The sequence below is a fragment of the Pimephales promelas genome, chromosome 13 (assembly GCF_988280905.1).
Source record: "Pimephales promelas chromosome 13, fPimPro1.hap1.1, whole genome shotgun sequence".
NCBI classification, from domain to species: Eukaryota; Metazoa; Chordata; class Actinopteri; order Cypriniformes; family Leuciscidae; genus Pimephales; species Pimephales promelas.
In genome coordinates this window covers 20,076,503-20,102,518 of record NC_142781.1, presented here as the reverse complement: position 1 = coordinate 20,102,518, position 26,016 = coordinate 20,076,503, and the positions used below count along the sequence as shown (strand labels likewise).

The window sequence follows — 26,016 nt, the reverse complement described above, 5'->3', positions numbered from 1 at the left end:
TACGTAAAAATATTTCTTAAATATACAAACATGTGTGTGTATTTGTATATATATAAAATAATTACACACAATGCACCCACATATATTATGTAAACACAAACATTTATTTTGAATGCAATTAATCATTTGACAGCCCTAATTTATTTATTTATTTATTTTTGCAAAAAAAGCCATTTAATGAGGAGGATAATGTACAGTCAGCTGATCATTATTACAAAATAAATCCCTTCAGAAAGATTCTGATCAACCTGTCTGTAAGTTATATTAGAGCAGAGAAAATATTTCTTACTTTGTATCTATTTCAAATGTATATTTAAAATTTAAGTTTCAAAAACAGAACCAAAGCCCAAAGTTTAACACTGTGCTTGTCCTGCATTTCAGACACTGGTATTTCCTTCTGAAAATATACAGATATAGTTGATTATTAATGCAGTTGCAGTTAACATTAAAAAGGGAGGGGGGGGGACTTTTGTGTTTGATTTTGTTATAATCAAGAAGACGTCAGTTAGCCGTCAGGAGTCTATATGTTGTGTGTGTCTGATTTGTTTCACATTCCCCACACTATAATCAGCTGTGTTTCAACTCATTGTAACAGAAAAAGCCCTTTTAACCTCAGACTTGGGTTTTCCCTCCATGCCTTGGCCCTGCATCTAAAAACAATTCACATGGAAAAATCTACAAAACAAATTCTATGGTTCCTGTTTTATTGTAGGAAAGAGATAATCTGCCCTCCCTACTAACCACAAAAAAAAAATCTGATGATAACATCTATGAAGAGTTTGCAGTTTGTCCCTGTCAACAAAAGAAACAAACTCATAGTAAACAGTGTCTTGTCCTCATTCATTGAACATTACATGTTGATCTCATTCCCTCCCATCTATGAGCACAAGTTCACTTGTGCTGTTGAGCACTTTACGTAATTGAAGGAGAAGAGAGAGCGCATTGTGGACTGAACAATGCTGACCCAGATCAAAGTCCAGCCATTGTAATGTGTCTGAGAACGAAGAACACAACACCTACATCGATGTCTGTCCATGACGTTTTGACTTCAGCATAGCACAGGCAGAGGCTGACTCACTGTCAGAGAAAGAACACAATTTGAATAGGCTTCTAAAGCTCTTGTGAAATGATTTACTCAGCTGCAACAATAAGAAGTCTTCATTTATCTTCATTTGGAGGCTTTTTTTTCTGCAAATATTGATAAATATGATAGTTTGCTTAATTTGATTATTAATTAGCAGCATTCCATTCAAATTCTTTGATTGACAGCTCTAGTTTACAGGTCAGACTAGAGAGTTATTGAGCCTACGTTTACAGGTCCCACAAGTTGCTTCACACCTGTGAAAAGAAAACCTGTGAGCTTGGGTAATTATTTTTTCCTTGTCTAAATTCACTTACTCATTTGCCCTTACAGCGTAAAGACCACAGTGGGCCAGCCAAGCTTTTGCAGGCTCAGGCATTTACTTAATTATCTAGCATTAGGTCAAATGGAAAGCTTCCATATCTGTCTGTGTCTGTCTCTCTCTATCTGCCTCTTCTCTCTCTCTCTATCTCTCTCTCTCTCTCTCTCTCTCTCAGCAAGCTCGGGATGGCTGTAGTTGTCACGATTAGCCATGCACTTCCTGGGTTAACTTGGACCACATTTCCCATCATACACCTCCCTGGACTGATTACACGATACACCTGCACTGCACTGATTACACACACTCCCGCACTTCATTTACACACACGTAAAAGCCACTTTCACACACCACTTCTCTGTGAAGTCTTGACTTTCCTGGCTGTCATTCTGAGTGTTTATCACTGTGGAGTGTTTGTTGCCTTGACCTTGGACTGCGTAAAGATTTTCTGATTGTTCTCTGCCTACCTCGACTTGGATTGTTGCTGGACCTTGCTTTTTACCGCCTGCCCCGACCATTGCTTGTTATCTGGTTTGTCTCTGCCTTTTCTCCATTGCCCTGTTTGCTGGTGTTGATCCCTGCCTTTCTGACGTCTCTAATAAAAGCTGGATATGGATCCCCTTGTGTCTGCTGAATCATTACAGTTGTAGGGATAAGCTGTCCTAGAGCCTATTAGGCTTTAAGGTGCTTCACCTTAGTGATAGATGTAGAAGCATGCAGGTTTGTAAACATAATCTCACATGTTTATGCAATATCATTTGCAACAAACAGGGGGCCAAGTTGAACCTACAGGGCTGACTCGAGCAGAGAGTGGAATGTCAGACGTCTTTGTTACATAAATGAGGCTGGTCTCTTGACCTTAACTGACAGACTCCACCTTTTCACTTTTTATTTCCCGCTGTAGAGAACGTTCGGTGCCGACCTGATAAAAGATTAACTGGCACTTTACAGTGTTTGTTTACGGTCATTTGAGCTGTCTAGTTCTCTCAACACACTCCAAGTGCCTTGAACAATAGCAGTGCTGATGGTAACATTGGCAATTTCCCCTGTTTTTTGTGTGTGTGTGTCCGCAGGTCAGTGCCCGGGGATTCGCTCCATTGTTACAGTTTGCCTATACGGCTAAGCTGCTGCTCAGCAGAGAAAACATCCAGGAGGTCATCCGCTGTGCCGAATTCCTGCGCATTCACAACCTGGAAGACTCCTGCTTCCGCTTCCTGGAAGCCCAACTGCGCAGCGAGGAGGATGGCCTGCTCCTGTGTCGCAAGATGGCGCCTGAGAGCAATCACTCGGAGGATGAGAGCATGCAACCTGAGCTGCTGACGACAACGACAACTGCAGTGAACCTGCCCGGTTCTCCACGCTCTCGTCGTTGTGCGGAGACCCTGAACTCCTTGCGGCGACCGGACCATGAGCAGCTGGCGGCAACGGAAGATTTCGCTGATGGGCTGATGGACTTTGAGCGACACGGCACCTCAGACCTGCCACGATGCCCTAAGTACAGGAAGTACCAGTGGGCATGCAACAAGCACAATAACGACGCCTCCTCACACACCAGTACCTCAGGTTTTCCAAGCACATTCAAGGAGATGAGCAGGCCAGCAGTGATGCAAATCAAGCAGGAGCCACGCAGCGAGGAAGAGTCCATCTCGCTTTGCCTGTCAGGGGAGGAGCAGGACGAAGGCGAAAAGGACGGTGTGGCCGAGATGGAGCTGGATGATTCCATCGCAGTGGACCAACCAAAAGGCAGTAACAAGTCACCGACCTGCCTAAGAACTCTTTTCAATAAGGACCTGCCTAGCACACCCCAGCAGCTTTTTGTTAACAGACTCATTAATGCCCAGGATAAAGGAACCACTCAGGCAGACCACAAAAATGACTACAGGCCTTCACTTGGCAATGAGCTTGGCATGCCTGTGGTGTTCCCCAAAGACGCTGATAGTTTCCCTCCAGGGCTTTCGTTGAAGTCGGATTCATGTGATGGTGTGTGCAAGCAAGAGGTGGAGCTGGACCGCCGCAGTGTCATCTTCCCCCCAGGGGCCTGTGACCGACTGGGTACTCCCACCCACTCCCATCCCAGCGGAAACTCATTGGAGAAGGAGCTCTCAGAACACATGCCAAAGGGATTGTGGGCTGGCGCCAGCCAGTCCCTCCCCAGCTCCCAGACCTACTCCCCCAGCACCATAGCCAGTGAACCACCCCTGCTTTGCCGCCAAAGGCCCAATACCAGCTGCCCAGTGCCAATCAAGGTATGCTCGCGATCGCCCCCTTCTGAGACTCGAACCCGGACCTCCAGTTCCTGTTCGTCATATTCTTATGCTGAGGACGGGAGTGGCGGGTCTCCATGCAGCCTTCCACAGTTTGAGTTTTCATCATCGCCTTGCCCCAATGCGACAAGGTGTCTCACTGCTGACCCGCAGGAGGCAGGCGGTGGGACAGATGCTCTCTTCACACGGGTACGGCCAAAGATAAAGTGTGAGCAGTCGTATGGAACCAATTCCAGTGATGAGTCAGGGTCCTTTTCGGAGGGAGACAGTGAATCATGTCATACTCGAGAGCAAGGCCCTGAGGTGAGTCTTACCAATTTCTCTCTCATGTGTTTACCTGTTGTCTAACAATTCCTTCGAAAAGCACACTTTGCAACTCATACCTTCATTCATGCAGGAATCAATTAGATATGCACGCTGCCCTTATGTTATTTAGAGACTTTCCCTTTAGTATACAGCGCAGAGGAGCAAACTCAATTTGTCTCTGGATAACTACACACTTTGTCAAAATTGAGCTAAGACCAGTGTTGGGCAAGTTACTTTTAAAAAGTAATTAGTGACAGTTACTAGTTACTTCTTCCAAAAAGTAACTAAATTAGTTACTCAGTTACAAATTTTAAAAGTAACTAGTTACTTAAGAAAGTAACTATTGTGTTACTTTCAAGTAAAATTAAATTTTAAATGCTCAAATGTGACCCGACCTCTACCCCTCCTTAACGGAACTTAAAATACATGTGCATGTTCAATTATTTATTATAAATCTAAATATTCTAATGAAATGGACACTTAATACAATACATTATTAACATAAATATGAAACATTGTACACACATGACATCTAAAAAAAGTTGCTGTGGGACAAATTGAGACTAGCCTCCAATCAAATGTTTATATAGTGGATCAATGCAAATAACACAATAGATGTTTTGGAGCTTTTGATATTTATTGCCCCTCAACAGGCCACAACTTGGCAAAATTAAATTAAGCTTGTTAAGCAATATAACGTTTAGAGAAGGCTACTTTTGGATTATTTGGGCTCGTCGCCATACCTGTCTCTCGTTGACTGGCTGGCTTGTGTTGTTCCTTGTGTGTCCTGTCCTGTCCGACTATGCGTTATGATGGGTCGTTCGCAATTCATGAGCGTTAGCCGTTAGTGATGATGGGCTGTTTGCGATTCGTGAATCTTAATGAGCCGGCTCTTTTAGGTGAACGTCAGGAGCTGGCTCACATATCTAAAGAGCCGACTCTATTTTTATAAATTTAGCCTATAGAAATTAAATAATTATGTAATAAAAATTTAAATATTATAGTCAAAGTCATTTAAAGAGCGTTTGTGAGCCAAAATGATTGATATGAAGGTAAGTACATGATGACAATTATAATTTTTGGGTAAACCATCCTTTTAAAACCGTTTAAATCAAAATTCAGTTAAAACTTTTAAAACCTTTTTTTCTCAAGTCTCATTGTTTTTCCCTTTCGTATTGCAGTGTTCAATGCAACAGAAAGGAGCATTGAAAATTAAAAGTAAAACTGGGCAAAATAGGGCAGCTAAGAATATATAGCCAAATGTTATATAGCCAATTTATATGTTGCTCACATACTACTAATAAGGGGGTGTGGGTCTGCTCTGTGCTGTGATTGGTTAATACCAAGCAATGATTCACAGCCTCATCCTCAGAACATGTTAAACAGAGATAGAGAGGAGAAAAGAGATCCAGAGCACGTGTGCGCACACCAAACCCCAGTGCTTCCTAAGCTCAAGGCACACGATACTTCTTTCCAAAGAAATTGCCCTTTAATAGTGAGTTGCACAGTCACAGGCTATTCTTCATTTTGTCAAGGTTTGGTTGATCAGTCAAACATTTGATTTATCAGCATGCTCCATGAAGCGCCTACTGGCAGATGGGTGCAGAAACCTTTTGCAGAAAACATTTTCTCCATTGACAGCCATTCAATATTTGCTGTATATTCTGTTTTTTTGTTTTTGTTTTTTTTTTTGTATTTTGTAAACATAATTTACAGTATAGTTCAAATAGCATACAGTGCTGGTCAGCCCCCTTGGTAAATGTGATCAAAGATGGCTGTAAAAAATAAATCTGCATCGTTAATCCTTTTGATATTTTATTTTAAAAATTAGCAGAAATCTAACCTTTCATTGAAGTAAAAAAAAATTGAAAGTGCGGGGAAAACCACATTCTAAAATAAATACGTTTCTCCAAAACACATTGGGAACAATTATTTGCCCTTTTATTAAATACTTTTTGCAACCTTGTTTTTCCAAGATTTCCTGAGTCTTCTCCTATAATGCCTGAGGAGTTTGGAGAACAGAGATCAGAGATCATAGACCATTCCTCCATACTGAATCTCTCCAGATCCTTCAGATTCCCAGATCCATGTTGACGCTTCTTCTCTGTAGTTCAGCCCACTCATTTTCTATAGAGTTCAGGTCTGGGAACTGGGGTGGCCATTGCAGATGCTTGGTTCTGTGCTCAGTGACCTATTTTTGTTTTGATTTTGATGTTTGTTTTTGGATCACTGTATTGTTGGAAGATTCAAACATGGCCCGTTATAAGATTTCTAGCACAGGCTGTCAGGTTTTGATTTTTAATCTGTTGGTATTTGATCAAATCCATATATCAGATGCCATATATCTGAACAAGATGTCCTGGATGTCCAGTATCAAATATATCAAAAGTATAAACAATGCAGATTTTTTTTACAGCCATCTTTGATCATATTTACCAAGGGGGCAAATAATTCTGACCAGCACTAATAAACAAAGGAAAATTATTAATAAGGGAGAAGGAGAAAAAAATAGTTGTATTCATCTAAATCACAGTCAGTAAATGAGTGTTTGTTACCAATAGTTGTAATATCACTGAAAGGTTAGACACTTATAGAAAAGAGTTTAAATGTAGAGATTTAGATAGAATGAGGAGAAAGAATAGATAAACACTGGTGTGAAGCTGCTGTCTGATCTGAATGTGAGGGGAGTTTCACTTGGGATGCTGTATATTTTAAAAGAGCAAATAACTATAAAGGAGAAGAAGAGATCATGTTTAGAGATTGGGGATGAGACCTTTAGAAATGCATATGGGGGCCTAGATGGAGAAAATGGTTTGTTGCCGTGGTAACACAGAGCACTTAGGAACGAATTGGCTAGTTTTCAGCATTTTGTGCATTTTTTTTTCTGTTTCGTTTGTAAGACCTGAGACACTGCACCCGATCTAAAAAAAAAAAAAATGTTGCCTCTGCATCTGACATTTCATTTGACTTTTCAATGGAGCTTTGTATTTCAACTAGTTTACTTATCTTTGTTTAATTTAAAAAACAGACCCAAAATCACTTAAGGATTCCTGACTTCACTAAATGGCTTCATTTAAAGTACAACGGGGTTGGAATTGTATGTGCAGAGGTTCGAAATGAGGGTCAAGATCTCAGATAGCTTTTGAAGTTGAAAGCCCTCGTGTAGTATCTAATCTAATCTACACTCTTTCACTCCAGCTTTTACTCTTCTTCTCAGTTGCGTTCTTGTTTTTCATTTTCCCATCTACATCTAAACATTTCTGTGAAGCTGAGCTAATTAAAGTCTGAAAAAAGGACTTACAATCTCCCTTCTTCCATTCAGAAACTTCATCTCAAGTTGACGACATAGAGTCTTATAACACCAAAAAACGACCTGCCTCCAGTACAACACACACTCTAACACAAACTCCACATAAATATAAAAAATAAGACAAAACTAAAATGTATCTGCTGGAGCTCGTCAGGCCAAACGTGAATCGGATCAACTTAGGATGAAAACACGGATCAACATCGGCAGAGCGTTATGGAGAGACCTCCACTATTTTTATTGTGGTTATCAATTTCAAGTTTTCAGATATGCTGAAATAATGGTAAATTGTAATGAAGTAGCAAGGTAAACTACAACTTAAATGAGATATGAAATTATTACAAAAGACTGTTGCAGGATAACAAAAAGTAGGTGCTTTTGGATGTAACGGTCTCTGATCTACTGTCTAACGTCATCCCGCTACTATCATATTGTTTATAAATTATAATACATATTTCCAAACATGTTCAGTACACTGTTACTTCCTACGATCTTACTGTTACACTGAAATCGTTCAATCTAGTTCACTAATCATTTTCGTTATCATATTACACATTCACCTATGTTGACATTGCTGATTGTGAAAAATATCGAAATGCCTTATGCTAGATAACAGCACAAATGTAACGTTATGGTACGGTCATGGAGCATTAGTTCAACGTCAAGCTGATAAAAGTAGCCTATTATTTTAAGGTTGCAGGGGGAGTTTATATGAGTTTACAGCATGTTGTGAGATGCCTTCTCCGGTGTGTTAAAAGTCTCAGTGTGGCCGTGTACCATGAGTGCTCACTCTTGTGTTCGAGCAAATTCAAGAGCACGAGCGCTCTTGTAAAAATCAGTTCCAATCTGAAACTTCACAGATACAGGCCGCTAAAAAATACATATAGCACCTTTAATCCTGCCCAATATCTAAACTTAACAATTACATTACTAACTATTAATAAGCAGTAATTAAAAGTTTATTGAGGCAAAAGTCTAGTTAATAGTTAGTAGTCTAAAGTGTGACCATGGTTTGCTACTTTAACCATGATATATATATATATATATATATATATATATATATATATATATATATATATGTATGTATTTCAGGATTCTTTGATGAATATGAATTTCAAAAGAACAGCATTTATTTGAATCCTAAATCTTTTGTAACAATATAAATGTCATTTTGTCATTCTGACCACAATCTGAATGGTAGTCTATAACAAAACATTTTTTGAGATAAAAATCATGCTTATAGTTGAAGAAATTCCCATCTCTCTATCTTGCTCTCTCCTAGTGATATGCAACACAAACACACAGACTTGTCAAAAAGACAGTCCTTTGTTGTGCAGCAAATGGCATGTAAGAGAAAGAGCGAGAGAGAGAGAGAGAGAGAGAGAGAGAGAGAGAGAGAGAGAGAGAGGAGCAGCACACAAAGAGGGAACACAATCTCAAAAATAGCTTCAGTCTGCTGCTAGAAACAATGAATTCAAGGGAGGAAGGAAGTTGTTAAACTCTAGGCTAATCATAGCACTGTAGTCCTTCTAGACCAGTATCTCTTACCCTCTGTGATCCACATCTATTCAAACAGGAAGAGCTCAGGACCAAAAATATTGCCATATCATTTGATTTGTCCTTATTTTTTTACTTGTTTCACACACAATAATACATACTTTTTAAAGTCGACTTGACACCTCTGGAAGATACTGGAGGACCTTACTCACTCTGACAGCAACCCTGAAGATTTCACTGTAGACTGACCAGAGAGATTTCAGTTGTGGGGGCAAAGAAAGGTCCTGAAGTAAAAATGAACAATGCCCTACTGAGGACAGTTATCAAATCTTGAGATCTTTGAGAACTATTATCTAGCATTTTCTTTACACTTTAGTCATTCGGTTACACTGCGTGAAGTATTGATCTCGGAGGGAGTGGGTGTGATCAGAAAAGCCCACAGACGAAAATCTCACTCTCAGTTCTTCATTTTCATTCTTGAAAATCACGGTGCAAGAAGCATTAACCCTTTAGTGTGGCCGCCTGCATCGCAGGAAGTGAAGGGTGAAGTCAGAACCATTTCTGTTCCTCTCATTCCGACTTTAAAAGCCAAGCCGCTCTCTCAATATGAGCCGATTGTGGTCTACAAATTATTCGTCAGACGTCACATTGGTGAGGTGTAAAACCGCATGATTGAAATATGTTCAAGGTGAAAGCTTGAAATATTATGAACGCTCACTGTTTGCTTGTAGAAGTAGATGCAGAGATCACATAGAGTGCAGTTTGCGGTAATGTCAATTCTAATATATATAAAATAAATATTAAGCAGCACAACTGTACTTTACTAAATCCAAAATTTTATATACGTTTTGAGAGCCTGATTACAAAACAAAAGTCTCACCAATTAAAATCCATGTCCACACAATTATATGTTCTCATTATAATTTTATGTAGTTAATATGGCAGACCTACATGGAAACAATATTTTCCTTTTTGGTGTGATTTCAATTATATTTCAAGCAATTCAAAACCATAATGGCAAATTATTTATCGGCTTTAATATATCGGCCAATTTTTTTTTTTGGGGGGGGGGGGGGGGGTCGACGATAATGATTACATTAAAAATGAACATATCGTACATCCCTAATTATATTATGTTTCTCCCTCAGTTCCTTAGGAAAAAACTCAAAAAGACAAACAGAAAATGTCAAATAAATATTGATATTGCTCACATAATGTGGTCTTGGAATAATTGTTGAATAAGAAATGGTTTTAGTTTACATTACCATTTTTTAATTTTATAGCAAACTTTGGTATCTTGTGAAATCCGAGCTCAGTTTAAAACTCTGTTAAGATCTCCTCTGGAATTATTGAAATCATGATTTTTAGAAGAAAAATTTGAGAAGCCGATGATTTAACTCTCCTTTTGTTTGTCATTTAATCTCATTGCCGCCCTTAGGATGGCTTTTTACTCCAGATGTGTTAAATTAGGATTTTACCACTGACCTAGACAGGCATTCATACAGGCCATTTATCTTAGGTGTACACATACCCACACAAGCAGACACTTGGGTCCTGATGGAAATGAAGTCCCATGGTGACCACGGACAGGCCCATCACTCCATTAGACAGAGTGAGTGTGTGTGTGTGTCTGTCCCGTGTCTTTGAAAGGTTGGTGAATACATGTGTGTGTACGCGGATAGCTTTCCCCCATTACTCAGCCCCTGTGGAGTCTTCCAGTAATAGCAACAGGGCTGAGAGAAGAAAAACAAGAGAAGAAAGGAGGGAAGAAGAAAAAAAGAGGAATATCTTAGGGGTTGTTTCAGATTGTTTTCTTATCTGTGTCACATGGCGTCTCATTACCGAGACATGTGAATCGAAGAGCCGCATAGGAGCACAGTAACGTTTCTGGGAATCTCTGAAGGACAGTAATGATATTTAGCAAACAGATGATCTAATTACCGCTAAAGGCATTGAACTGACCAAGCGGCTAACTTTCCTTCTTGTTTGCACATTTAAATCATTTCCACACTGCAGTTTTTACTCACATTAGACTGGAAATGAAGCACTGTGCCAGTAAAATTGCTAAAATATCTGTGTGTGACCTCAGGCATTTGGCCTCGCTCATTCCAGTCACCTCTTTTGTCCGTCACCTTCCCACAATTCCCTGCTGCAGATGTCCATGCTAAGAGAAAGGAACCAAGGGACAAAAAGAGTGGGGCCACTTTGCTCCCAGTAACAGAGGAGTCCTACTTTTCACTCCAGACCCATTTCAAGAATAATGACCTATAGAAAGAGTAAAGGGACAAGAGAAGACGGAGAGAGACAGAATCGGGATCACGTTCGAATTTATAAACTCCACTGGTGTACGTTCTGTCATCTCTGCCGGCAAACTGGTTGTGGTGGTAAGACACTAAATATAGACATCACTCTTACACTACTGCCACACACACACACCTCAAACCAATATCCCAGAGAGAGGAAAAGAACACACGAGAAGGTCATAGAGAAAAGGTGTCTCCTTGGACCGTGTAAAAAGACCTTTCTCTCCATCTAGTCTAGCTTGAAAATCGTATCATTCAAGACAACAGAAATTCACACACTGCGATTCTCGATGTCAGCTGACTGAGCTGAGAGTAGAAAAAGGTCTGTCCCTCATTTATTAATGATGCCGCTCCGACCTGCCAGTGCTCCGGGCCCCCTGCTGCTCTGAGCCAGACTGGGCCAGATCTACACTTTCATCTTTTCTCAGTCCCAACCACAGTCACTGTGGGCTTCCCAGCAGAGCGGCGCGCTTCACATGGAAGAGTCGCTGGTCCAGGTTTATGGGGTCATTATCACACTAAGCCCATGTGAGTTCTTAAGTAGGGCAGCACTATATAGACAGTATAGTGGTTACACTGCGGTTGCCTCATTCATTTACTACACTAGTAGATTGTTTTCATGTTATGGACAAAAACTGACGAATAGACAATATTTAAATTCTGTAAGAGTTTGTATAAATAAATTCAAATTGAAATGCTAAAACTAAAAAAAATAAATACATTTTTGATGCTGAAAGTAAATGTATGCATTATAATGTACAGGATTAATTTTGAGATTTGCTAAAGATACCATTTAAAAGTGTTATTGAATTATTAGTGTTTTAATGGCAAAGTCTAAATGTAAATATAGAGAAAATTAGCATGAACACAATTGAAAATCCAATATCAGTTAATACAAGGATAAAAACTTATAATGTAACTATATATTGTGCATCTAATGTATGTCAAATTATGTTCCATCTTTACATGGGGTGTTTGGTGTAAATAATAATAATTATTATTATTATTTTATTCAACAGGGATGCATTAAATGGATCAAAAGTAAAGACATTTACAACGTTTCTGTTGATTTATATTCTTCTAAGAATCCTGAAAAAAAAAAAATCACGGTTTCCACAAAAATATTAACTAGCACAGCTGTTTTCAACATTGATAATAATAAGAAATGTGTCTTGAGCACCAAATCAGCATATTAGAATGATTTCTGAAGGATCATGTGACACTGAAGACTGGGGTAATGATCCTGAAAATTCAGCTTTGCCATCACAGGAGTAAATTACATTTTAAAATATATTCAAATAGAAAACAGATACTTAAATTGTAAAAAATATTATTTCAAAATATTACTGTTAACAGTACTTTTTATGTCTTGATTTGCATAAAATACTTGTTTTAAAAACATTACCAACCCCAAATTTATGAACTATAATTTTTAGGCTAAATGTAAAAAAAAAAAAAAAATTCTGCTGATAGTGAATGAGTGCAGAATTTTAACGAATAAAATCTTAATCAGACTTCCTCAGATATAAGAAACTGTGGTCACCATCTAGTGTTCGGCAGGTGAATGTCTCCCTCAAAACTCTGATCGACTTTGGACGTCAGCAGATTCAGCTACAGAGGACTGGCTCAATCCCTCTCGCGTTCTCAACCTGAATTTGTTTTTGTTTTTTTGACACTCATTCCTTTGTTTATCCCTCATGAAAGCTCTCTCTGACAACAGTAGGTATGACATACCCTCAGAAAGCCACCCAGACCATGATGGAGAGAAGTCTTGAAGCTTTATATAGTCAAACAGTCTGCGTGTCATGCTCATTGTAGGCTACATGGATACGTCTTTTCCTACTGGGTGATATGTTCAGAATCCGCTGACAGCTTAACTCGTTAACGGTTGCGATTTGCATACTCATGCCCTCTGGTAATCACCTGACAGGAGTGTGAAATAGAGGAAGAAAGAACTAAAGCAGCTGTGCCGCTTTTTTATATTATTTCTCTGACAGAAAGAGGCTTTCTTGTTCGCGTCTTTCTCACTCTTAATTCTCAGCCTTTGTTCCTGTCTGTCTTTCTTACTCTTTTGACCTCTTTGTTAATAAGTGATGCTGCTGGTTAGATGTTGTAAGCTTGTGTTAGACCTCGCTTTTTGAATGTAAAGAACTGTGTTCTGCCTCCATCTAGTGGTGACGAAATATATTGCAAGTAAGTTAGGTTACATTTTAGTATGTGTTTATTTCATCAGAATACATAGATCATTTTCAATGGCCATCAATGGAGAAAGATGTTTTGTTTGTTTTCTAACAAATGGCGTAGTAAATCTCCTTGTGTGATGCTGATTGTGTTCAATTCTCTTGTTCTGCCATCAGCTGTCAACCAGATGACCTCTGATATTGTTGATTTAATGTCTTGAGGAGAAATAGTAACACTGCTACTGTATGACTTTACAGGTCAAGCTTCCATTCCCCGTCGATCAAATCACAAATCTTCCACGCAACGACTTCCAAATGATGGTGAAAATGCACAAGCTGAGCTCAGAGCAGCTGGAGTTCATCCACGACGTGCGCAGACGCAGTAAGAACCGTATCGCGGCCCAGCGCTGCCGCAAGAGGAAACTTGACTGCATCCTGAACCTTGAGTGTGAAATACACAAACTGGTAAGTAGCCTATACACAAACAGCTCTCGCTGTCTCGGCCCTGTTGTGTGTGACAAAACATCTTTATTGGACACGTCGGCCTTCAGGTTGTTATCAATCCCCATAAGCAGCAGGGGAACTCGTCTCCTAGGCTGTCACGTTGCCATGGCAGCACGGCTACCTGTCAATCAGAGAGCCGGTCCCATGCCGTTTCCGTGATGGAGGTGGAGCCGACTGTCTTTGATGTGTGAAGCCATGTATGTGCATGAAGCCTGACAGCCCGCGCTTTGATGCCACATGCGCATCTTCCATATAATCTCGCAGAAAGCAGCTGGAGGGATGCCTTTGCTCCTCTTCTCCTCCTCCTGGTCTTATCTTGGAGTTTGACAGCTATATTAAAGCGTAACTGAAATGAAGTTGTAGAATGAATGAATTTATGATGACAGGAAATATTTGATGTTTGTAGACTAGACATCCATGGAGATTGAGAGCGGGACGACACTGTTAATGCTGCAGGGTGACCTACATATCTCAGCTGGTCCCTATAGATCACTGTACATTCATAACCATGCATGTGTGTGAAGCAGGTTTTGAATATATTTTGTAAAGACCAAGGGCATTGTGGGCGTCCCAACAAAATTCTTAAAGGGTTAGTTCACCCAAAAATGAAAATTATGTCATTAATGACTCGCCCCCATGTTGTTCCAAGTCTTCCGTTCATCTTCGCAACACAGTTTAAGATATTTTAGATTAAGTCAGAGAGTCCGATTTCTGTCCCTCCATTGAAAATGTGTACGGTATACTCTTCTTGTTCAGAAATTAAAATAAAGACATCATCAAAGTATGTTTTGAAGCATAGAAAATACATTTTGGTCCAAAAATAACAAGAACTACACTGTCTATACAGTGTAAAATTTACACTGTTTGATTATCAGCATTCTTTAAAATAATCTTTTGTGTTAATTTTTGGATGAACTATTCATTTAATAGTTATACTTAATAATGTTAAATGAAAACCAACATAATGTACATATTCTCAAAAAGTATTTCTGTACAGGGAATTTTGAATTTAAGTAAGAAAACTTTATTAATCCTTGTAAGGGGAAACTTATTCGCCCCCCGTTTGCACATTAGTCACCACTAACAAATAACAACAATTTCATTAAACAACCTAACTGCATTCGGAATAAAAGACCTTCTAAATCGCTCTGTAAAACACGGAGGCATTACCAATCCTCCACTAAATGAGCTTTTAAGTCCACTAAAGGTACAATGTAGTGGATGACCTTTGTAACGCATAATAATTTTTCATTTTGCCCTTGTTCTCTTTTCCACAGTAATCTCAATTAAATCAGGATTAAGGCCAATAACCGAGCCTGCCTTTCTAATCAATTTCTTAATCCTATTTCTATCATCTACAGTGATACACGTGCTACGATTCCCTGATTAAAAAAAAAAACATAAAAAAAAGCTTTCTTTGTGATTTGTAAATCTTGGAAAAGTCATGGAAATTGCTCAAATTAATATTCAATATATAGGCCTATATCTATATAATGAAATATTTCAGTGCTGTGTAAAACAAAAATTCATTAGTTTTTTTTTTTTTTGACAATCGCTAGGACATATTTCTCAATACTTAAAAAAGTAACCTAAGTATTGAGAAATGGGTAGTGATTGTAAAAAAAACTGTAATGATTGCTGATATTCTATAAATATTTCAGTAATTCAGTAAAGAAAAACTAATATTATAGCTAAAAAACTACTTTTTTCTATTTACATACATTTAAATAGACTAATATATAAAATTAGGGCTGCCAAACAATTAATCGCGATTAATCACATCCAAAATAAAAGTTTGTGTTTACATAATACAGTATGTGGGTGCACTGTGCATAATTATATATATATATATATATATATATATATATATATATATATATATATATAAAAATACACACACATGCTTGTATATATTTAAGAAAAATTTTCATGTATATACTGTATATAGATTTATATATAATTTATATTATATAAAAAAATGAATATTTTATATATAAATAAAAACAAATTTGCATGTGCGTGTACTGTATTTATATATATATAATAATTATACACAGTGCACCCATATATTATGTAAACACAAATTTTTATTTTGGATGCGATTAATCGCGATTAATCGTTTGACAGCCCTATATCAAATATATTTAATATCGAAACATTTTTAAATATATTCCTGTGATGGCAAAGAAGAATTTTTCTAAATGATTTCTAAAAAATAATCCCGAACGAACCACTAGAAAGCTCATGCAAAAATCCTGGTTATTTATTGGTCAAAACGTGTGTGAGCTGCATTATACACATGTGTGTTGTATGTGTGTCCACTCCCACAGGTGTGTGAGAAGGAGAAGCTCTTAACAGAGCGCAACCAGTTAAAGGCGTGCATGGGGGAGTTATGGGAGAATTTCTCCTGTCTTTCTGAGGAGGTGTGTCGAGACGTCCAGCTGAGCCCAGAACAGGTCCATCACTACTGCCCAATACTGCGCCCCGGCAACACCGCCTCCGTCACCCCGGGCAACCAGGCCCTGCCCACGGGCAGCATCGACCTCACCGCTTGCTCCACCCCCGAACAGAGCTTCCTTAAAGCGGCCACTGCAAAAGACGGAAAACCGCGACCGGCCCAGTGGAAGACCGGAAACGGGTCTGAAGACGTAGGCAACGACAGGGAGGAGCAAGAGGCCGGCTCCGCCTACCTGGAGGCGGGGCTGTCCCTGGAACAGTCCAATCAGACGGTGACAGTAGACTTCTGTCAGGAGATGACAGATAAATGTACAACCGACGAACAGCCCAACAGAAAGGACTGTACTTAATGATGGTGGTTTGTTTCTCTGTGTTGATGTTTTTTTTTTTTTATTATTATTTAATTTAGTTACGTCTTCTGACAACCCCTCAAAACTCGAGGGCTGTTGAGATGGCCAGCCTCTGCCAGTGTTTTTGATTATTTTATATACATATTTATGTCTTTGTAATTGTCTTTTTTTTAAACAAAGGTTGACACTACAGTTGTCTTAACAGCAGCAATACTGTTCTCCAGGTTTTCTCTCATTCAGCCATGGCAGAGTGGCTGAGACCTTCTCACAGAACTTCACGATGGTGCTACACCTTTCCATGACAGTGCAAGACTGTCTGTTTCCAGTTACAGTCCATTCAGATGGGATGGGCTCTGACCACATCTCAAATTCAGACCTCTATGGACCTAGCAGCAGCATTTTGCTCTCTCTCTCTCTCTCTCTCTCTATCTCTCTGTCTCTTTCCTCACCCCACCTCCATTCCCTATTTCTGCCCTCTACCTCTAAACCTCTATCACTCCTTCTCTTGTCTCTTTCTCTTTGTGGCCCTTGTCACAGTAAATTCAAACTCAGGAAATATTCTGAATGTTCAGTATAACTCATGAAAAAAAAAATACAGATTTTTTTTGTTTTCTACAGCAGCTAGACTGTAAATGTCCATATGCAAAAATGTCTTCTGCATCATACGTTTGTAGTGTCTGTGTACCGCAACACTTAATTTGTACAGATGGTGGTATCTAAAAACATTCCTCCTTTGCCTTCCACAACACTGATACGAAAGAAAGTACGACGGAAAGACGAACGATTCGAATTGCAGTTTCGGCCACCTTTTGCGTCAGCAATACTGTACCGTTGGATGTTTTTTTTCGAGAAGTGCTCGCTCGGCAGAAAGCGTATTGTAAATAGTACGGCGCATGGACACGGTCCCGGTAATATTGTACAGGTAGAACTTTAGATGGCTTTTTCTTTTCTTTCTTTTTCTCTGGGGTTTGATCAAGCACCTTTTTGCCACGAAGGGAAAATCGTTGCTGTTTCCTGTCTCGAATGAATTCCCCATGACGATGGGTGTGCTTAAACTCAGGAAATTAGCATTCTTACACTCACTCACGCATGCACACACACACGCTCACATACGAACCCCCCCAGTGCAGCGCGTAGAGCCCTTGCATGTAATCTGGATGTAAATGGTGTGTGTGTAGTGGTGAGCTGTTCTCCTTTAAATGTGAAAACGTGCTCTTTTATCAGTATTTACAGTGTGCTTGCAGACACCTCCGAACAGTGTTACGTAAAACAAACGTCATCACACCCTTTCGGTTTTGTCCCCCGTTTTACTGCTCGGACAGGAACACGAACTCAATTAAAGGGTTTTGCCCTTACCTGTTGTTACCCCTCAGCACTCTTTGACCGCTTAGCACTTCTGAAAGGGTAGATTTCTTTTTCAGGACCCTAAAAAGTCTGAAATTGAAGCACTTAACACAGACACTTAAAAGTGTCTCTCCTGGCTGATGATCTTTTAAAGAACATTTTCAGATTCATTTAAATAAATAAATCAAAAAGTTAAAATTGCGTATTTATGGAAGACACTAGAAAGCTATTTTAGAGAGCATCGAAAATCTGCTCTGAATTGGATGGAATAAGCCAATTCTTTAAAGTCGACCTAAATTTTCCTTTATTGTACATTTGTTAGATGCGTATATCCATACTGATGGGATTGCATGCTGCCTGTATGTTTTATATAGTTTGTTTAGAGTTTCTTTGCCTCGAAATGTAGGATTGAATCTCGATGAGTTCACTCTGCAAAAACTAAGAGCATTTATCTTTAAAAAACAAACAAAAAAATGGATCTCCCAATAAGTAATGCAACACAGTTGGGAGTGCCACTCATTTGACATAGTTCCATGTATTATTTGAATGACCTTTGACCCCTAGAGCTCTACGTGTGCGTGCTTGTGCATTTCCGAGTCTGATAGTTTGATATTCAGACAAGTTGTTTCAAGTTGTAATACATCCCCTCTCCCTCTCGTATGCAAGCACACACACTCACACACACACAGACACACAAACATGTCACACTGGGTGGAGTGTCTCTCCTAGGGATGTAGAATCTAGAGGTGTTGTGATGGATAGTTGTGCTGTTGTTTTCGTTGTGGATCTGTTCTCTTTTTCTAAAGACATTTTAACAGTATTTGCCATTTCTAAATTGTAATCAGGTACAAGACTAGAACTAAAGATTTATGGGTCCATGTGGACATTTGTGCACACATATGCAAATCATCCCTATAGTGATGCGTTTTTTTTCTTTTTCTTATTTCTTGTTGTATAAATAATTAAGCGTGGAAAGCATGACCTTCCACCTGACAAGCACACTGTCGTACACTTGAGAATCTACAGTATGTCCACAATTTCTGGAAAAAAAACTAAAGGTCACACCTGCATCAAGGCTATCCAAAAACATTTTCCCAAATCTGCTTTTATGTTCCTCGCATAGCAAAGTATTTGTCGTGTACTTGCGCGTTTCTGGGCTGTACATGAAACGGCTGACTCCTCACGCTTGCACACTTGGCCTTGGGAGCCTGGGGATGCTTCGGTTCAGGCCGACGCTTGGAAACGGTGGAAGAAGCCGAGAGTCTTTGTGACAAGGATTGGAATTCTGACCTCTGTTAGCCTCTGTTACAAAAAGCTGCATCATGTTTGCCTCCACAGTGACCGCAAGGGTTCGGCCTGGTCACAGAAAGCCTCGCAGGTTAAATAAGCTTATTAGCTCTCCTCTCAACAACACTTCTGCCAGTTTTTGTTGTTTTACAGAGGTTTTATTTTCGTATCGGACTCGTGGTTGCTCTTGTATCTTGTCTCAGGGTGCGTGCCAACGTTTTTTTGTTGTTTTTATTTGGTCGTCCGACATTTTTGATGGTAGCTGGTGAGCTCAGCTTTCATTTGTCACTTATTTTTGTGTCTTGCATTTTTGTCTTCTAATAAAGCTAATGGGTGGGGTTTTAAGAGTTTCTAAGCTAAGAATAATTGATGCATAGCGAAAACATAATAGATTTGCACAATTCTTTTGGATAAAAAAAAAAAAAAACCCAACAAGGGCTATGGAATATCTCGAAATGAAATCCAGCAATTAGTTTTTTTTGTTGTTGTATATTGGCTGATACAGCTAATCGTTTAAGCTTTCGATCTGCAACTATTACGGTTAAAAGACGCGTATTTTAAGCTTCTGTAAATGTATTGAGAACCAATACTGTACAGGAAAACACCCTACATCTCTTCTATCTAACGTCACGTACAGTAAGCTCCTGTTTAATGTCATTGACTCATTTGAATAATTTGGTCGGTTTGTTTCATTCGTGCTGCTTCTCAGAAATATGAACACTGGCGTTCCAAAGGGTTGCTCAAAAACTTGCCTTTTTCACAATTTGCTTAACTTTATAAAACATTTGATATTCGGACTCGACGTGCTGAAAACGGCGTAAGAGAAAGGCAAAATGTTTACAAAAAGGTGTCGTGTTTTACGAGAATTTTGCCATGTACATATAAATCGTGAGGCTCGTTTCGAATGGATAGTTTTAGCATTCTGTCTCTTTGTTTTGTACGTTTTTACAAGCGAACGAAGAAATGGCCGTTTGGTAACTATGCTCCTTTTCCTCAAGTTGTCTTGTCGCCCGACGGGGATGCTCCAGTGTACCATGAATACAAAGTGCACATCCAACTTTGCCTTAGAACTTCCAGAGGCCATAGTTCACATTCAAGTGAAGTGTGTATGCAGGGGCTGTGAGCCCCCATGTTTTGGCTAGCAGAGCGGACTCTCTCTCACACACTTATCTACCTGTGAAATCCTTCATACCTCTCATTACTGGTCAATGACTGTATCAGCAAACTGCATCAGGTGTTTTTTCTACATGCTTTTTACACAGATTATATGGATTATTGTATTGGTAGATTTTTGGTGCATCATTTTTAATGGAATAGCTCTTTGGCTAGTAGTCACACGAGTTTTCTTCTCTCTATCTCTTTCTGACTCTTAAATCACATTTTTTCTAGAAGACTGTTTTGTGTTAATATTGTCGATTTGAGGTAGCTGTTTCTTTGCTTATTCTGTACTAAGAGTTTTTACTTTTTTCATTTTGAAATGCTACATGACCCTAATGCATTTAATGACTTAAAAACCATTGTACATACGGTATTGTGCAGAACTCATTTTCTTGCATTTCAATTGCTAGTGTTATATAAATTACAGATTGTCTAGACACCATTTCTGTTTATGAAATAAAGAAACATATCATGTACATTGTGTTGTGATTGCTTGATTCTCCTCCCATTGTTGAATGAGTGTATATAGAACCATTTTTCTATAGGCTTTTTTTTTTACTTTGTGCCGACAATAAATAATACGATTATAAATACATTTATACAAATAATGAATTTATTCAGCAAATTTGTCTAATAAAATATTGTGTAATATTGATTCTTATGATAAGGAATGAGTTTTTAAAATACTAACATGTTCACATAAAAAAAGAAGAGGTTCACTTTGATTTCAGTCAAATTTCGCAACTGTATACATTTCAAACTATAAAACTATTTCTATAATGAGTTTTATATATTTTTTCTTGGTGATAAGGTTGACTCAGTCACTCAAACTGGAAATAAATTGTTTAGTGGTTTTAGGATAATCAAAATCCCTATGCAAAATATGAAAATCTTTTGTAGTGAGAGAATTATCCTGTAAGTTAATTCGTTCATTGTTTTGCATTATTTTTGTAATATTGAGAGATAGACAACACATTTTGTGAGGAAATGAAAGCAGGAGCATTCAAGATAAACTCGTTGAACAGATTAATCCAAATGCCTGTATGTTAATGAGGTCTGTCTCAGTCAATTTACTGAAATCATAATAGATCGGTATGTCGCTGCCACTTAGTAACTTACATACTTAACTAACTTTAATCGGCAGCATTGACAAAAGTGTATTAGGTCAACACTACATTTCACGAGTTCACACTTAAAATCCAATTAGAGTGGATATAAGGTTTAACGCGTAGCCTAATGGGCGTGCTGTCTAGGGAGGGCACGGAGGAGAAGGAGTGGTGGAGTGAGTGATAATTGCTGAATCTATACCATTACCTCTTATCATTGATTGTTGGGCGTAGGCTACTAATTAACTAAACCTGCTCCTCCCGAACTTTGTTAATTTTCTAGTGTTAAAGGTCAAACTTTTTTATAATCTGTAATTCACCACCAGATGGCACTGTTTTGTGGTAAGCCTGAACTCATTACTTCAAGCAGAACTCTTTATAATAATACAACAGTTTGTGATAATAAAAAAGATGGATTTGAGAGATTTTGCTTATTAAATCTAGGGTAGGTATTTTTCGGACAGGTTAGCATTATAGCGAGGTAGCTTTGAAAGCAAAAGATCCCATCCTCCCTTCAGAGGGTCTAAAAACCCATTCCTCCTCCAAAACGAACGATGAACCTCGCACAGCCAGACCAAACAAAAGCACCTAAGATCATATTAAACTATCCCATATATTAAAGCACATAACATTACAATAATAACGAACATAAACAGTTTAAAGAGCACTGACCAGTAACTAGTTGGCTGCTGCAGACTCATTGATAGTGTTGCCATTTAAACGCATTAAATTCAAAAACGAACTGCTCTAAGTATGTCACGAGTTTCCATCTCTTCCAAATTACAGTAGTTATGATGTGAACGGAGTATAGACTAAGTTTTGGCTCAGGAGGAACTGTAAAAGATGGCTGCTGTTTGTTTATGGTGCTCGGTGAATGACGTCTGTCTAACATAGCATGAAACTCGTACAGTAGATCTATGATGTGTGATGTATGCGCGACCATGGCGCGCGGATATATGAAAATACAAGTTGGCAGGCAGGCAGGATTTCGTATCATATTGTATCATTGCAAGATAAATACATTTAGACCACCTAACTATCAGGATGTGAATAAACTTTCAACCAGCATAACAGAAAATTGGTTCTTGAACAAATTGAATATATACCCTTCCTTTATTTAATGTTGAGGAAAAACAACAAATTATCTGATGATAATATCATAGAGAATATAAAATCACTTCCTTTCATAAGGATAGGCAACAGGTGCTGTTTGCTAAAAAATATCAAAATTTGTTTTTAATACTTTAAAGGAAAATAGCCTATATATTAAAAAATCCCTTAAATGATTCAAACATATCCAATGATAGCCACCACCATCTATGAATTATAAAAAATAAATAAATAAAAAAAAGAGTAAGCTTTATTATTGTGAAAGTATTTATTGAGAGTAGCACTACAGTAAGTCCTTTGAATTAATATGCAGTAATTATGGAGTGAATGAAAATCAAACCAGCGGAATATACAGCAATTTCCATCTTTGCTATCCGCTCAGAAGATTGTTCCAAAATGTCACTTTTTCATGATTGAAGACAGTTCCAGAATCATGCTCTGAAAAAGAAGAAATTATTCATATTTACTGCATGAATCATTAGTCTACACATCAAACGTATGTTTTTATTCAATGAGAAAACGCAAAATGTAAAAAATGCAACATCAACATCAAATCTTGAAACTCTTAGTTATTGTTGTGATGAGCATTTTGTCTCTTTGTGAAAAATAACAGACAATTTAATGATTTGACACTGTTTGTTGACACTGTTACGCATTACTTATTAATGTCACTTTTTCGTTTTTGGTTTGCTGTACTACTGAAAAAACATAGTCCTAACCTTTATCTCCATATCAAAATCTTAGTTGGCCAGACAGTGATTCATTTTACTAAATCTTAAAATATTGGTCTTTGAGACACCATGAGCCCGGTACACATGTATACTGTAAAAACTAAATGTGCCTCAAATAACCTGTCGGATACTCAAGGAACTTAAAAATGTAATTTAAGTGCCTCAAAGCTGTTTCTTTAGGGTTACTGGTGGACAATCTTTGTGGTTCTTGCTGGAACTTATGGGATCCTTTAAGCACTTTGTACTCAGTTCAGAGGTTCTGGAGTCACCTCTTCACTATGAGACCTCGAAGTGCTTTGGGGTGAAATAATAATATAATAATAAAAATAACAAAATAATAATAAAAATTGGTTCCTGGAGGCACCCAAAACGGTTCCACATAGTACCTAATATAAGAGTTCCTCAGGAAACCTGTGTGGTTCCTCCATTTTAAAAGGGTGCCTAGAGGATCTACAGACTGTTCTGCCGGTGTGGCAAAGTGAAGAACCCCAAAAGGTTCCTCCAGACACCTTTTATACAGTGCACTGTACATTGTAAGTTTTTAATGTTTAGCTTAAAGGTGCACCATAAATGAATAGTGATCATAAATAAGTTTTCTCACTTGAAACTGAGCTGAGGCTTGAATCCGTCACGACTTACAACAAACGGATAGTGGATTATATTCCTCTACTCACCATTGACATTCTGCGTCCAGCAGTAGGGGGTGGTGTCATAGCTGGGCTCTCCCCTTGAGCTATGCGGTTGGCGTCCGTGTCCGATCCACTCTTGGAGTCTGGACTATCAGACGGGCTATTTGAAAGCCCCCGTGACATGAAGCTAGCTTTCCTAGCTGTGGGATAATTCCCACTCTCCGGGGAATCACTATCCTCACTGAAGTCTTTACTGACACGGCTCTGCTTCCGTAATGCCGTTAGTATCTCTATGTGACTGGCTCTGAGTGAAGCTCTGGGCTGCTGACAAACATTTCCGGGTGGTCCAGAGCCCTTGGGCCCAGACTCTTCGCTGCTGTAGGAGTGCTGACGGTTGTCTAAAGTGGACCGTCGTTCTGTGGCTCCCAACTGTTGGAGAGCCTGAAATTCGGACTGGCTAGGAAGACGGTTCTCCCTGGGGGGTTGCTCAGATCCATTAGGGTCACCTTTTGGCTCCTCGTGGCTGTATGGAGGACCAGCCATCTGTCCATCTGGTACCACTGGAAGGGAAGCGCGCGTCAAATGTATATGTTTTTGTGGTGAGGCGTTTGTAAGGATGCATACTTGTTGGACCATGGAGTTTTTCTTTGACCTGCAAATGCTATCTGCATCTCCACTGTACTTGGATCCATATATGGTCTGCTTGATCTTTTTCGCACCAAGGTGGAATATCTCCAGGAGATTAAGGAACAGGGATACCCCTGCAATGACCAGCATGAAAATCATGAAGATGCTCTTCTCCGTCGGCCGTGAAACGAAGCAGTCCACGCTATTGGGGCAGGGGTCACGCTCGCACTTGTACAACGGCGCCAGTCCGATACCATAAAGCCCGTACTGCCCCACTATGAATCCAACCTCCACCACTGACCTGGTTAAGATATGCAACACGTATGTGCGCAGCAAGGAACCCCTCAGAGGGGCCTTCCTCACTTTCTTCTGCTCATCCAGCTTCTTAAGCTCCTTCTCTATACATTTGTGCTCCTCCAAAGCCTCCGTCTCCTCCAGCTCCACTTTCAGCTGAGCTTTCTTCTTGTGGCGCTCCTTCTCTAGCGTTCGGAGCCGGTAGAGTGCATGTCCCATGTACACCAAAGATGGTGAGGAGACAAAGATGATCTGTAAGACCCAGTATCTGATGAGAGATATGGGGAACGCCTGGTCGTAACAGACGTTCTTGCATCCAGGCTGCTCTGTGTTGCACACAAACTCACTTTGCTCATCGTCCCACACATCTTCCGCAGCAACCCCGAGCACAAGCATACGGAAAATAAAAAGAATGGTGAGCCAGATTTTGCCCACAATGGTGGAGTGAATGTGAACCTCCTCCAAGATACTTCCTAGCAAGTTCCAATCTCCCATTTTCACATGGCCTAAAACTGAAAGAGTGAAGGTTGTAAATTCTAGGACAAAAATATTGTTTATGATACAGCAGCCTATATTTAACAGATAGATATAGATGGATGGAATTTCAACTATACTAAGTCACATTAAAAGGGTTAGATTAATTACACCCATAAAAATAAAACCTTACATTTTAAGTTGGTGGTAGTCGCAGAAGACTTGCTGCATCAATTCATCACACTAAAAACAATATCATACAACTCCAGGATCCTTTCATCCTCGTGGGAGTAATTAGTACTCCTCTGTGGCGCTCGCTTTGTTGAATGAAGTCCAGTTTCTCTGTGCATTGAACTCATACAATGCTACTATCGATCTGTGGGCTGGACAATACCCTGAGGGGGCTAAATTGCATCACAACTGTTAAGGGCAGGTCAGGGGGAACACACAATTACCAAAATACAATCCCCATGGCCTGTGTAAAAATGTGCCAAATTGTAGATCTTCGGGTAATGAATAATAAACTGTAAAATCGGAACACACCCAACATTACCTTAATGTTAATCGAATATATGCACTTAAAATATTGGCTGTTTAGAATGGCATACTGACACACTATTATAGAAGATATGAAGAGTTCAGATGCAAAAGCCTCTAAATGCCATTTGAAATGTTCTTCTTTAATGAT

General features: G+C 39.1%; 2 protein-coding genes across 5 annotated transcripts in view; one reads left to right on the top strand and one right to left on the bottom strand.

Moving 5' to 3' along the window:
• Window positions 1–20,833, top strand: part of bach2b (BACH transcriptional regulator 2b) — a 98,633-nt gene extending 77,800 nt beyond the window's left edge. For all 4 annotated transcript variants that reach the window (XM_039692184.2, XM_039692186.2, XM_089118588.1 and 1 more), the window contains 3 exons: window positions 2,474–3,967; window positions 13,516–13,722; window positions 16,092–20,833. In XM_039692184.2, coding sequence (XP_039548118.2) covers window positions 2,474–3,967; window positions 13,516–13,722; window positions 16,092–16,568 — 2,178 coding nt within the window. In that variant the 3' untranslated portion in view covers window positions 16,569–20,833. The remainder of the gene's footprint in view (window positions 1–2,473; window positions 3,968–13,515; window positions 13,723–16,091) is intronic.
• A 2,139-nt stretch (window positions 20,834–22,972) lies between these two features.
• On the bottom strand, window positions 22,973–25,349 carry gja10b (gap junction protein alpha 10 b). Its single transcript, XM_039692188.2, has 2 exons — window positions 23,979–25,349; window positions 22,973–23,011 (listed from the first exon to the last, which is right to left on the bottom strand). The coding sequence occupies exons 1-2, from the start codon at window positions 25,347–25,349 to the stop codon at window positions 22,973–22,975; spliced, it is 1,410 nt and encodes a 469-aa protein (XP_039548122.2).
• Window positions 25,350–26,016: the final 667 nt, after the last annotated feature.